The following is a 14072-nucleotide window of genomic DNA, read 5'->3' on the forward strand; positions in this document are numbered from 1 at the left end:
TCTGGTAGGAGGGGATGTGAGTGCGATCATGACTAGGGCTCGGAGGGGGCCCCTATGCAGGAACTCTGTGTTCTTCAAACTTTTTTTCCGGGGACCCATTTTTACCAACCAGACAACTGTCGGGACCCAACCCGGCCAACCTTCGGGACCCAACCCGGCCGACCTTCGCGACCCACGCCGGCCGACCTTCGCGACCCACGCCGGCTGACCTTCGCGACCCACGCCGGCCGATCTGAGCGACCCACCATTTTCTCTTACTTTGTTTGCTGCTGATAAAAATGGAGGAAATGGTTTTGGGTCCCTTTGGCCCTCGTACACACTCCTCCAATGGAACCTGTTGGATGAAGGTGAAGCTTTCCGGAGTCGGAAAGTATGGAGTCTCCATCTGTCCAAAGTTCTGCATTTTTTTTCCCGTAAAATTTTATTAAATAAAACCCCCCAGAATTTGTAAAAAAATAAATTAAATGAATAAAATAAATGGGAAAAAAATGAATAAACCCCCCCCTGAACTTGTAAAAAAAAATGAATAAACTAAATGAAAAAAATAAAAATTAAATGATTAAAATAAATGAATTTTTAAAAAAAACTTGTAAAACAAAAAGCTGTGACCGTTTAAAAAAATAGCGGCCGCACTGCGCATGCGCGCCGATCATCGTGCGCGCATGCGCAATACGGGCAAATTTGTTTTACATGTTCGCGGCCATTTTAAAGGCCGCTTGCAGCCGCCGTTATTAAAAGCCAGCTGCTGCGCGGGGATTTGCGCGATCGGGCGTGCCGCGAAGGAGGCTCCGCGACCTCCCGACACCCGCCCGCTACCCACCCGCGGGTCGCGCCCCCGGGTTTGAAGAACACTGCTCTACATCCTCACCCATTCTGCTCTCCTTCACCCATCTCTTCAGTCTTTCTGCTGTGGCCGCCCAGTGGTAGAACAATAGATTTAGGAGGGCCAGGCCACCCATACTTCTTTCCCTCTGTTGGACCCTTTTTTGAATCCTCAGATTCTACCCACCCACCCCCTAACAGACACACACAAACGCCATGATCAGTTTATCTACCGTGTTGAAGAAGGCCGTGGGGATGTAGATCGGGAGGGATCTGAATAGGAAGAGGAACCTGGGCAGTACGTTCATTTTGATCATCTGCACTCTCCCTCAGCAGGTCCCTTCTGACTTCCACCGCCAGATTCGTCAGGTTCTATTTGTCGATCTGTTCCCAGTTTGTGCAATTTGGAGAATTTGTTTTGGGCTTGTTTGAACAGCAGTCCCTCAAGCTCTGTTCCCCCTCCCGTGAGGGTTCACCGGGAAGCCTTCGCTTTTCTCAGGTTGAGTTTGTAGCCCAAGAAGGCTTCAAACTCCTTAAGAGCTTCACGATCCCTTCCATACTGGCCCGGAGGTTCGAGATGCAGAGGAGCAGGTCATTCACATGAAGTGAAACTCTATGCTCTCTGTTCTCTCTGGACAGTAGTTTCACCCAGGTGGTGAACCCTGATCCAAGCCAAAACCATTCCACTACCTCTATGAAGTACTTTCATTCAAAATTGTCGAAGGACCTTTCTGCGTCTAGGGAGATGATTACTTCTGCTGTTCTCTCCCCGAATGGGGTCGCTATCACGTTCAGCACACGCCTGATATTTGATGTTAGCTGCCTGCCCTTGACAAAGCCCGTCTGGTCCTCTGCGACCACCTCCGGTACGCAGCTCTCCAACCTCCTAGCCAAGATTTTTGCCAGGATTATCGCATCTACATTGAGCAGTGTGATGGGTCTGCAGGACCCGCACTCAGTCGGGTTTTTGGGTTTCAGTGATATTGAGGCTTGCCCTAGTGTTGGTGGCAGGGAGCCCCTTACCAGCGAGTATGGGAACACCTCACTCAGGTGCGGGCCAGTGCTGGGATGGATTTTTTGCAGAGGTCCGCTGGGAATCCATCTGGCATCGGCCCTTAGTACAATGGTTAGCATTATTGATTCACAGTGCCAGGGACACGGGTTAGATTCCCGGCTTGGGTCACTGTCCGTGCGGGTTCTGCATGTTCTCCCCGTATCTGAGTGGGTTTCCTCCGGTTTCCTCCCACAAGTCTCGAAAGACGTGCTTGTTAGGTGAATTGGGCATTCTGAATTCTCCCTCAGCGTACCCGAACAAGCACCGGTGTGTGGCGACTAGAAGATTTTCACAGTAACTTCATTGCAGTGTTAATGTAAGCCTACTTGTGACACTAAGAAAGATTATTACATTGAGTTATGCTCTCCATTACTTTCCCCAGTCCTAATATTGCTTCCTGGTCCCGTCTCCTATCTTCCCCACGACGGCATGTCCAGTCCGTCGAGGAACTGCTTCATCTTTGAAGCTTCCTTGGGGTACTTGGAGGTGTACAGCCCCGGTAGAAGACCTCAAAGGCCTAGTTGACCTTTTCCAGCTCAGCTACCAACTTGCCATTGTTATCCCTAACCTGTGCTATTTCCCTCGTGGCTGCCTGCTTTCTCAGCTGGTAAGCCAGCAGGCAGTTGGCTTTGTCTCCATGCTTGTAAAAGGTCCCTCGAGTCTGGCGGAATTGGTGCATTGCTTTCCTCCTGGAGAGCAGGTCAGAGTCAATTTGGAGCTTTTTCCTCTCGCCCAGAAGCTCTAAGGTTGGGGCTGGGGAGTACCGTCAGTCCACCTCCAGTATACAACAGTTTTATAGCCGCACCTCTCCTTTCTTTCTCTGTACGTGATTTCTTCCCTGATCACAGCCTTCAGCGCCTCCCAGAGCATGGGGGGTGAGACTTCCCCATTCTAGTTGTTGGTAACGTACCCGTCAATGGCCTGTGATATCGTTTTGCAAAATGCCTTATTGGCTAGAAGGGACGTGTCAAATCTCACATCCATGTAGTGCGGATTGTGGTCGGAGATTACAATTGCGGAGTTTTCCGCTCTTACTACCCCTGGAAACACCAGTTTCCCCACTACAAAGAAGTCGATCCTGGTGTAGACCCTGTGTATCTGGAAGAAGGTACTGTACGCAATTAAAGTCCATCCGTCCCTGATGATGAGTCGATGTGTGTCCATGTCAGGGTACCTGGCATGGTCTTCTTTATGAATTCTGTGTCGTCTCAGTTGGGAGAGTATATGTTATGCAGGACCACTAGTGCCCCATCCAGGACACTGCTGACCATGAAGCACTGTCCCCCTTGGTCCATAACTGTCCTCGTCGCTGTATACATTGTCCTCTTGTTAAGTAGTGTGGCTACCCCCAAGCTCTCGTCCCGTAGCACTAATGGTATGCCTGCCCCACCCAGCCCTTTCTTACCCGCAGTTGGTCCTTCTCTCAGGTGTGTCTCTTGGAGGAAGACTGTCGGTTTTCGTACTTTTCAGGTGGACGAAAACTCTGGATCTTTTCACTGGACCGTTCAGTCCCCTGATGTTCCAGGTGACTATTCTGATTGGAGGTTTCTGCGCCCCCCCCCCCCACCCAAACAGGATCAGCCATACTTACCTTATGAACGCACCCCTGCACTCTGGGGTTTCCTTTTGTTAGGGGGCCATCCAAAATGGCCGTGGTCACCTTGCTCACCATGAGATCGGGCCCTTGCGCTCTGGGATTTCGCTTTGTCTAGAGGCCACCCAATATGGCTGCCAACTATGTGTACGCCATGTGGATGAGCCCCTGCACTCTGGGGTTTCTCTTTGTTTTGAGGCCCTCCAAAGTGGCTGTTTGCAGTGCCTTTGTGTTCCTGGCAGACTGTGCTGACTGGCAGAAGGCAGGGAGTGGGGATAAAGGGATCTTTTTCAGGATGGCAGCCAGTGACTAGTGGTGTGCCTCAGGGGTCTGTGCTGGGACCACAACTTTTCACAATATACATTAATGATCTGGAAGAAGGAACTGAAGGCACTGTTGCTAAGGTTGCAGATGATACAAAGATCTGTAGAGGGACAGGTAGTATTGAGGAAGCAAGGGGACTGCAGAAGGGTTTGGACAGGCTAGGAGAGTGGGCAATGAAGTGGCAAATGAAATACAATGTGGAAAACTGTGAGGTTATGCACTTTGGAAAGAGGAATTTAGGCATCGACTATTTTCTAAATGAAGAAATGCTTAGAAAATCAGAAACACAAAGGGATTTGGGTGTCCTTGTTAACGATTCTCTTAAGGTTAACGTGCAGGTTCTGTCGGCAGTTAAGAAGGCAAATGCAATGTTAGCATTCATGTCAAGAGGGCTAGAATACAAGACCAGGGATGTACTTCTGAGGTTGTATAAGGCTCTGGTCAGACCCCATTTGGAGTATTGTGAGCAGTTTTGGGCTCCGTATCTAAGGAAGGACGTGCTGGCCTTGGAAAGGGTCCAGACGAGGTCCCTAGAATGAAGAGCTTGTCGTATGAGGAACGGTTGAGGACTCTGGGTCTGTACTTGTTGGAGTTTAGAAGGGTGAGGGGAGATCTTATTGAAACTTACAGGATACTACGGGGCCTGGATAGAGTGGACGTGGAGAGGATGTTTCCACTAGTAGGAAAAACTAGAACCAGACGACACCATCTCAGACTAAAGGGACGATCCTTTAAAACAGATGAGGAGAAATTTCTTCAGCCAGAGGGTGGTGAATCTATGGAACTCTTTGCCGCAGAAGGCTGTGGAGGCCAAATCACTGAGTGTCTTTAAGACAGAGATAGATAGGTTCTTGATTAATAAGGGGATCAGGGGTTTTGTGGAGAAGTCAGGAGAATGGGGATGAGAAAATATCGGCCATGATTGAATGGCAGAGCAAACTCGATGGGCCGAGTGGCCTTATTCTGCTCCTATGTCTTATGTGCGATCCGTCTTAGCCAGCCTAGAGCCCCCCCCTTTATCCCTTTGTTCTCCCGCTGAGTCTGCTTCTCTTCCCCCTTGCCCCTGCTAGTGCCCCCTCCCCTTTATTTCTGCCCTCCTCCTTATTTACCCCCCTTGATGCCTCCTATTTGCAGTGTTCTCCCCCCCCCCCCCCCCTGCCGCTAGGCACTCTCTCCCCAGCGGGAGATAAGTCACGGCCCCCGCCCCCCCCTCACCCGTAATTCCTGGCACTAGTTTACCCGCTAGTGTGGTGGCCTCCTCCTTTCTGAGCCTTAGCTCCAACATTCAAAAGAAGGCAGTGCAATCTCACGCAACAGTCTCTCAATGTCCCAATCCACCAGGGTTCTACACTGGTTCTGCTGCTGTCTTCCCAGCTCACGTTTGTGGACGAATGCATCCGCCAGTGTGGTGAAGTAATGTTCTCTGCCCTTGGAGGTGACCCAGAGCTTGGCTGGGCACCAAATTTCACACCCTTCTTGTACAGGACTGCCTTGGCTCTGTTGAATTTTGACCAGCGTTTGGCCAGGTCTGCCCCAATGTCCTGATATATCCTGATCGGGTGTCCCTTCCAGTGCAGGATCTTGTCTGTCTGGCCCAGTTCAGGATTGTTTCCCAGTCCTGGTATCAGTGAAGCTTTGTGATCAAGGCCCTTGGTTGTTCCCCCGCCTTGGGCTTGGCCGATGTGACCGGTGGGCTCTTGTCCATTTCTGGCGGCTTGGCAAAGCTATCTCTCCCCACCAGGTTACCCAGCAATTGGGCCACGTATTCCATGGAGTTCCTGCTCTCGGTTCCCTCCAGTAGTCTCTGGCGTAGGTTCTGGCGCCGCCATCGGTTTTCCTGATCCTCGACCTTGTCCCTTGTGTCTCCACCAAACTTGCCATTTCCGTTTCCAATGCGGCAATCTAGTCGCTTTGGTCAGTCGAGGCCTTCTCCAGCTGCCTCATGGTTGTGTCCTGGGTCTCAAACCTCCCCTCCTCCGCCTTTTCCAGGGCTGCATGCAGGGCGATCAGCACTTCTGCCACTGCCACTTTGATTGTTGCCCTCATCTCTACTTTAATGGCCTCCTTGAGCTCCTGGAATTCCTGTGTAAGGAATTCCCTCAATCTGTTCGTTGGGAAGGGGAGCTCTGTGGTCCCTAACGGACAGACGTGGCCGGGGCCTCGTCGTACCGCGTGCTTGCCGCCTCCTCAATTCGTCTCTTCAGGCTTTTGCTGCATTTGCCATCCTTTCGACCCTTGGAGCTACTGCTCAGCATATCTAGTCCTGGTGTCTTTGGAAGTAGGTGAGGGGTGTTTTTTCCTGATTTTAAGGGACTATTTTGAGCTTAAAGTGCCCATGTTTTCAGGAAGAGAGCCATGTTTCCTGCGCCTGCTCAGCACATCCCCGTCACCACCTTGTAATACAATATAGCTGAAATTTCTACATTTATCACAGGGTGATCTTTATGGAAGTGATGCTTCCGATACAAGCTAGATATATTTCAACAAAGGCAAAAACATGGCTCATTAGGTGCTGAGGGAAATAGCGATTATGGTGGAACAAAAAAGGAGGGTGTATGATGCATGTTATCTTCAAATGAAAACCAGGTCAAATTCAACAGGTTGCAAAGGGAGGTAAATCAGACTGTCAAAGAAAGTTGACATTAACGAGATCCCAAAGGTCTTCTAGCAGCATGTAAAAAGTGAGTGGGTATTAAGATGAACTGGGTTCTTTTCAGGGCAAAAAGAGTGATATATTCTTCCAGGTGCAGGGCAAAGCTAGAATACTTAACAAGTTATTTGTATTGTGTTTACTAAGGAAGAGGAAACTGACAGAATATTGGTAGAAAAGGAGATAGTGGAGATAATGGATTGTGTGAAAACTGAAAGGAAGGAAATACTGGAGAGGCAGGCTATGCTGAGGGTAAATAAGTCACCTAGTCCAGATGACTTGCATCCAAGCTTGCTAAAGGAAGTGGGGATAGAGATCACAGAAGGGCTTAGCCATAGCCTTTCAATCTTCCCTCGATATTGGGGAGCTGAAAACAGTGGAAAATGTGACTTAAGAAAGTCCTAGCAACTGCAAACTGGTTAATTAAACATCAATGGTGGGTAATGTTCTGGAATCCATAATCAAGGAAAAATATCAACAGGCACTTGGAGAGGTTTGAGCTAATCAAACATTGCCAGCAGGAATTTGTGAAAGGCAGATCATAATTGACTAACCTAATTGAATTATTTTGTGAAATAGCAGGTTGATGAGAGACATGTGGTGGGTGTTGTCTGTATAGATTTTGAGAAACCATTTGACACGGTACCACATAAAAAGTTGATTAACAAAATTGAAGTTTATGGAATAGGAGGGTCAGTGTCCAATTTAATTCAAAATTAGCTTAAGGACAGATAGTTGTGGTAGCTGATAAACATGGGGTTGGATTTTCCGGACCCCTAGCCGCATGTTTCTCGACGTCGTGCCATTTGCTGGCGTCGAGATTCTATACTCCTGCTGCTCGTCAATGGAATTTTCTATTGAAGTCACCCTTTTCCGCCGGGAAACCCGCATGCAGGGATGCGCTGCCAACGGGAAAAGTGAATTGCAACAGCCGGAGAATTCCGGCCATGATGTTTTCCAAGGATCAGACCTAGGAGCACAACTTTTATTGCTTATATATAAATGACTTGGATCTTGGTATGTGAAGTAACATTTCAAAATTTGCCCATAGAAACCAAATTTGCTGTAGTGGCAAACAGTGAGAATGTCTGAACAAGACATTAATAGGCTAGCAGAACAGACAGACAAGTGACAGATGAAATTTAATATGGAGATGTGTGCGGTGATGCATTTTGCAGACAGGATGGGGAAAGGCAATATAAACTTAATGGCACAATTCTAGAGTGTGCAGGAATAGAGGGACCTGGGTGTCACTGGCTAGGTTGCCCATCCCTAATTACCCTGGAGAAGAAGGTATTGTAGGACATCCACTTTGCTGCTCGGAAGGAAGTTCCAGGATTTTAACCCAGCTACAGTAGAAGAACAGCATTATAGTTCCAAGTCAAGGTGGTATGTGACTTGGAAGAGAACTTGCTGGTGTATCTGATACCCTTCTCCTGGGTGGTAGAGATTGCGAGTTTGGAAGGTACTGTCGATTTAACCTGGGGATTATCACACCTCAGGCGAAGGACAAGGTTGAGAAGGCAGCACCTTCATGAATAACCTCATCCGGTACGAAAATTGAACCCACTGTTGGCCTCACTGCATCACAAAACCAGTCTCAGACCATGCAGTGCAGTACATGGTAGGCAGCTGAAGGTTTCCAAGCCCATTTTTCACCTGATGCCGAGAGACATCATGGGATCCAGAGTCAATGTTGGGAACTCCCTGGGTAACTCCATCACGACCGTATCGCACGGTGCCATTCCAACTCTAGAAAGTCTGTCCTGCCAGTGGGACAGGAAATACCTAGTGATGGTGGTGAGTGAGTACGATTTCATCAGGCTGTTGTATGACTAGTTTATGGGACAGCTCTCCCAATTTTGGCACCAACCCCCAGATGTTGGTGAGGAAGAATTTGCAGGATCGACAGGACTGGACATTTCTGGTGTCTAGGTTGATGCGTGTTTGATTCCTTATTTGACTTTCTAGTAGTTTGACATGCCATTTCAGAAGGAATTTAAGAGTCAATCTCTTTACTGTGGGTCCGGAGTCACATGGCCAAGACCAGATAAGGACAGCAGATTTCCTCCCCTAAAGGTCAGATGAGCTTTTACAACAATTATGGTCACCATTACTGGGAGTAGCTTTTAATTCCAGATTTATTGATTGAATTTGAATTTAATCAGTTTCTCTGGTGGGATTTGAACTCATGTCCTGGGCACCTTGACACTACCAGCTGGGCACCCTGACAATGCCACCCTGGCACTGCCAGGATGCACAATTGGCATTGTAAGGGTACCAGGCTGGCAGTGTCAAAGTGCCCAGGTGCGAGATTGGCACTGCCAGGAATGCCCTGCCCTTATGAGGTAGGATGAGAAGGCTTGAGAACCCCCCCCAGCAGGTAGGTTGGGGCATCCAGAGAACGGGGCGGCATTTAGAAATGGCACCCAGAGCTCTTCCTGCACTGACAAGCTGAGCTTTTCAGTGCAGGAAATGAAGGTAAGTGTGGCCTAGGCGAGGTGTTCCTCGCTGAGGCTATTAAAGAAGTCTCATTCGATAGGGGACATTCTGGGTGCTGTAGGCAGCGAGAAACACCCTGCTAAATGAGTCCAAAACAGGACTCTGTTTTTTCCCGCTAAATCGCACCCATTGAATTCAAAAGCAAGTTATGATGAACTTTATAAAAGTTCTAGTTGGGCTCCGACTAGAGTATTCCATCCAGTTCTGATCACTATACTTTAGGATGGATGTGACAGTCTTTGAGAGGGTGCAGAGGAGATTTACCAGAATGGCTCCAGGAATGCAGGGTTTTGGTTTCAGGGTTAGGTTCAAAAGGCAGGAGTTGTTCTTAGAGTGAAGGAGATTTGAGGAAAGATGCTAGGGGTGTACAAGAATATGATGATTTAGATGAGGTAAGCTAGAAAAAACTTCCCGTCAGCTGATGATACCAGGATTAGGGACACCGATTAAAGATCTTTGGCAAGAGGATAATGTGAGGAAGAACGTTTTTACACAGGGAGCGGTAATAACCTGGAACCAGCTGCTTACATGGAAGCAGAAACACCAATGATTTCAGAAGGAAATTGGATGGGTACTAGAAGGAAATAAACTTGCAGCACTATGGGGATCAAGCAGGGTAGTGCAACTGACTGGTTGCTCTGCGGTGAGCCAGCTTAGACTTGATGGACTGAATGGTCTCCTTGTGTGCCATAAATCATTCATTTAGGTTGTTGATCAGTTAATCTTTGCCTGCCAGTATCATGGTTGTAGTTGGTCTGTATGTTCAGCATTATGCCTTTAGGGAAGATCTACTTCATCTCCACTGAAATGCTGAATAACCCCCTCTACATCACGTCACTTAAGCTCACGTACTTGTAGTTATCCTTTTTGAAATTACACACCAAGCTTCTGATCTGTGTTGTCTGATGCAGCAAATTTTGACATGTTGGTATCAATTTGATGACTGGAGTAAACATTTTGTTCTTATTTTGATTGCCAGTTCTTTTAATTTATGCCTTTTAAAAAAAAATTTTTTTTTTTAGCTGAACATCTGGACACCTCTCCAAACAATCTGACACCAATGACAGATCAGTTGTACTTGGTTGATGCTGGATTCTCCATTAATTCAGCCTTTCCACTTGCCCTGCGGTCACAGAGACATATCGATGTCATCCTGTCTTTTGGTTTTAGTCGGGGATCACCATTCAAGGTGAGAGGGATCTGTACAAAATGCAGTGACAGCATGGTTGTGTGAATTTTCTTCCAAGTTGTACGTGTAGGCTGATGTATTGGTGATGGTAGTGAAGGAGCAAATCCGAGTTCAAGAGTTTAAATTATACTGGGGCAAATCATGAAATTGAATTCAATAGAGCTGGTAATTTGTGACCGGTGCTATAAAAAGACCGTGAAAGTTGCCAAATGGTTATTAAAAACCAATCTGGTTGACTATTGCTGCACGGTGACACGGGATGAGCATTAAATACTCAATTGCTGGGGTTACCCACATCCCAGAATAAATTAAAAAATATATAGTAAGGGAGACACTTTGAAATCATATGTCCCAAGCATTGTTCTTCATTTATTTTCACCTTTTTACCATAGAAGAACCTGGAAATCCATATTTATTACAAAATGACCTCCTTATCGAAGACTCAATGGTAATATTTGGCATAGTCATGAGGATTTCTCTAATAATGACTATCCTGGATAGGCACCCCTTAATTATCTTATGTTTAATCTCTACGTAGTCAGTCTCTGGCAACAGAATTATCTGAAGTCTGACTTTTATAAAATACATTTTTACTTAAAATACCCTTGATTCTATCCCAATGGAGGAATAAAGGCAAATGCAGTGCTGATTAGTCATATCCGGGTAACAGTCAAACCCTTGGAAAGGTATGGATTACTGATCAATAATCAATACCTCTTTGTTGAGAGCATGACAGTAAATTTTGTCTAGAAGGTCTGCGCTGTTCTAATATTGTCCATACAAGGGAGGGCTGCAGGAAAACTAGTAAATCAGGAGTGAACAAGGTTTAGATTGTGTGTAGAATGCCATAAAAAGTTGCATTGACTCATAGTGGACACCTTCCACGGTTCAGTGCCATTGTTACTCTTAACTCGTGGGGGAGGGGGAATCAATCGGCTGAAAACTTACTTGATTTTCATCGGGAAGCCAGAAAGTTTCTCGCCGTTGTCAGCAGTTCCACAGGTTAGACACATTTATAGAAATGTTTTTCCTAATAACTGATATATTTATAACTTTACAGAAAAGTAAATTTTTCAAGCCATATATACAAAGACATACATTTTGCAATTATGTCCCAAAGTTATGTCCAGGGGCTGGTTTAGCACAGGGCTAAATCGCTGGCTTTGAAAGCAGACCAAGGCAAGCCAGCAGCACGGTTCAATTCCCGTACCAGCCTCCCCGAACAGGTGCCGGAATGTGGCGACTCGGGGCTTTTCACAGTAACTTCATTTGAAGCCTACTTATGACAATAAGCGATTTTCATTTCATTCATTTCAAGTTGACTGTTCACAGGCATCTTTTAAAAATTCATTTTTACGGGATGTAAGCTTCGCTGGCTAGGCCAGCATTTGTTGCTCATCTCTATTGTCCCATAAGTGACGATGAGCTGCCTTCTTGAACCGTTGCTGTCCGTGTGGTGTAGGTACACCCACGGTGCTTTTAGGGAGGGAGTTCCAGAATTTTGTCCCAGCGACAGTGAAGGAATGGTGATATATTTCCAAGTCATGATGGTGAGTGACTTGGAGCAGAAATATCCAGGTGATGGTGTTCCCAGGTATCTGCTGCTCTTGTCCTTCTAGATGGTAATGGTCGTGGGTTTGGAAGGTGCTGCCTAAGGAGCCTTGGTGAGTTCCTGCAATGCATCTTGTAGATGGTACACATTGCTGCAAGTCTGTGTCCGTGGTGGAGGGATTGAATGTTTGTGGCCAATCAAGCAGGCTGCTTTGTCCTAGATGGTGTTGAGCTTGTTGGGTATTGGAGCTGCACTCATCCAGGCAAGTGGAGAGTATTCCATCACACTCCTGACTTGTGCCTTGGACAGGCTTTAGGGACTCAGGAGGTGAGTTACGTGCCGCAGGATTCCTAGCCTCTGACCTACTCTTGTAGCCACAGTATTAATATGGCTAGTCCAGTCCAGTTTCTGATCAATGGTAACCCCCAGGATTTTGATAGTGGGGTATTCAGCAATGGTAGTGCCATTGAGTGTCATGGGGCAATGGTTTGATTCTATCTCACTGGTGATGGTCATTGCCTGGCACGAATGTTACGTGTCACTTGTCAACCCAAGCCGGGATATTGTCAAAGGTCTTGCTCCATTTTGCTTCAGTGTCTAAAGAGTCATAAAATGGTGCTGAACATTGTGCAATCATCAGTGAACATCCCCACTTCTGACCTTATGTTGGAAGGAAAGTTATTACCATGTAATTAGCTAAAACGTTGTTTTCCTCCTTTCTCTCTCCTCCCTTCCACCCAGGTTCTGAAGAAGACGGAGGAATTCTGCACTGAACATAAGATCCCTTTCCCAAAAATCAATGTGGCAGATATACTTGAGAACAGCCTACAGGAATGCTATATCTTTATGGATGAAATAAATCCCAATATTCCCATAGTGATTCATTTCCCTCTCACAAATGCCACATTCAAGGATTACAAATCTCCAGGTGAGGGAATGTGTCCTAGAGCAGCAAAAAATACTTCCAAGTATAAAGAATGGAAGATAGGTGATAAAGATGTTCATGTTTTTATCTGAAAAATTATCTAAACTGCCTAAGTCCCATGAAGCTAATTTCCTACTAGCTAATTTCCTCAAATCACTAATCATCATTCTCAGGCCTAAAGCACAGGCTGGCTCTTTCCTCTGGTTCCCCTGCCAGTCTTTTAAAACTGAAAAATTAAACCTGTCCTCTCCCGCTGCTGTGCTACCTCTAGCCTTCCTTGTCTCTCAATGATCAGCCAGTTCAGCTTTATTTCACCCTTCCTTCACTGAAACTTCTTGTTATCTTCTCTTGAAGTGTTTTTGGAATGTATTACAATGTTAATCACCAGTTTGTAAGCTATTAGAAGCAAAGAGGCTGTCAGTGCTTTGTCACTCATTGCTGTTTGTGTCGATTGTAGGAATCAAACGTACATCTGAAGAAGATGTAATCAACTCCAGTTTTGTCCTAGAAGCAGAGCATTCACCATACAGCACCCTGAACTTTACATACACCCCTCATGATTTTGACAATCTCGTTGATCTGAATTGCTACAATGTGATGAACAATAAAAACATCATTCTGATGATCTTGAAGAAGGCATTAGCTAAGAAGAGTTACTGAAACGAACCATGAAGAGTGGAAATCCTTGCTCTTGTCTCTTCATCCAGCTTTTGGTTTATTTCAAGCTAAATCAGTAATTTGTCATCTCATTGATTGATTCGTTGGGTTGCCTTGCAGTGGTGTCGGATGGTCAGGAGACACCTATTTTGGGCCTTATGCTGCGCTGAACAGGTCAAGAGTTGTAATTCAGGAGTCTGGTGGAAAAGCTCCCCACAGTTGCATTTCTGGGATTCGCAACTTGATACATCCCAGTACAATTGTGCCAATGCCTAAGAACACTAACCTCTGGTGAACGGTCATCAACATTTGTTTCCACAGATGCTCCCTGACATGGCGAGTATTTCTAGCGTATGTTTGCCTCAGATTTTCAGCATCTGCAGAATTTTGCTTTTTGATTGCTCTCTCCTTAAATTCATTACAACCTAATTAAGAGTATTATATAAAAAAGTAGCTGTTGTTTATCTTGTGTAATTCATGTTTAAGCCATTCATATATTTGTGTGTCTATCGAGGCAACTCTTCCAACACACTGTTCTGAATAGTCGTTTTCCCATTATGTACAGAGAAAAATGACTGTAAACTTAAATTCTCAGTTCAGCAGATTACTGCAACTTATGTTTGAATTACAAATATTTAAATTAATTGTCTATTAGCTTTCACGATTTACTGACCACAAAAATTAAGAGCTATTGTTTCTTTTGTTCATCAACTCTGGGATGACCTACTGAGCAAAGTGTAGCATGAGGTTAATTTTGGGAATGGCTAACTAACAAGTTGGGATAAATGAGTAATTTTCAGGTT

General features: G+C 45.9%; 1 protein-coding gene across 1 annotated transcript in view; it reads left to right on the forward strand.

The window, feature by feature from the left end:
* LOC140407206 (cytosolic phospholipase A2 zeta-like) overlaps positions 1–13918 on the forward strand; it is a 345625-nt gene extending 331707 nt beyond the window's left edge. The window contains exons 27-29 of the mRNA XM_072494873.1: positions 9969–10135; positions 12429–12615; positions 13070–13918. Of these exons, the coding sequence (XP_072350974.1) occupies positions 9969–10135; positions 12429–12615; positions 13070–13272 (557 nt within the window). The 3' untranslated portion in view covers positions 13273–13918. The remainder of the gene's footprint in view (positions 1–9968; positions 10136–12428; positions 12616–13069) is intronic.
* The last annotated feature ends 154 nt before the right edge of the window (positions 13919–14072 follow it).

The sequence above is a fragment of the Scyliorhinus torazame genome, chromosome 2, assembly GCF_047496885.1.
Source record: "Scyliorhinus torazame isolate Kashiwa2021f chromosome 2, sScyTor2.1, whole genome shotgun sequence".
Lineage (NCBI taxonomy): Eukaryota > Metazoa > Chordata > Chondrichthyes > Carcharhiniformes > Scyliorhinidae > Scyliorhinus > Scyliorhinus torazame.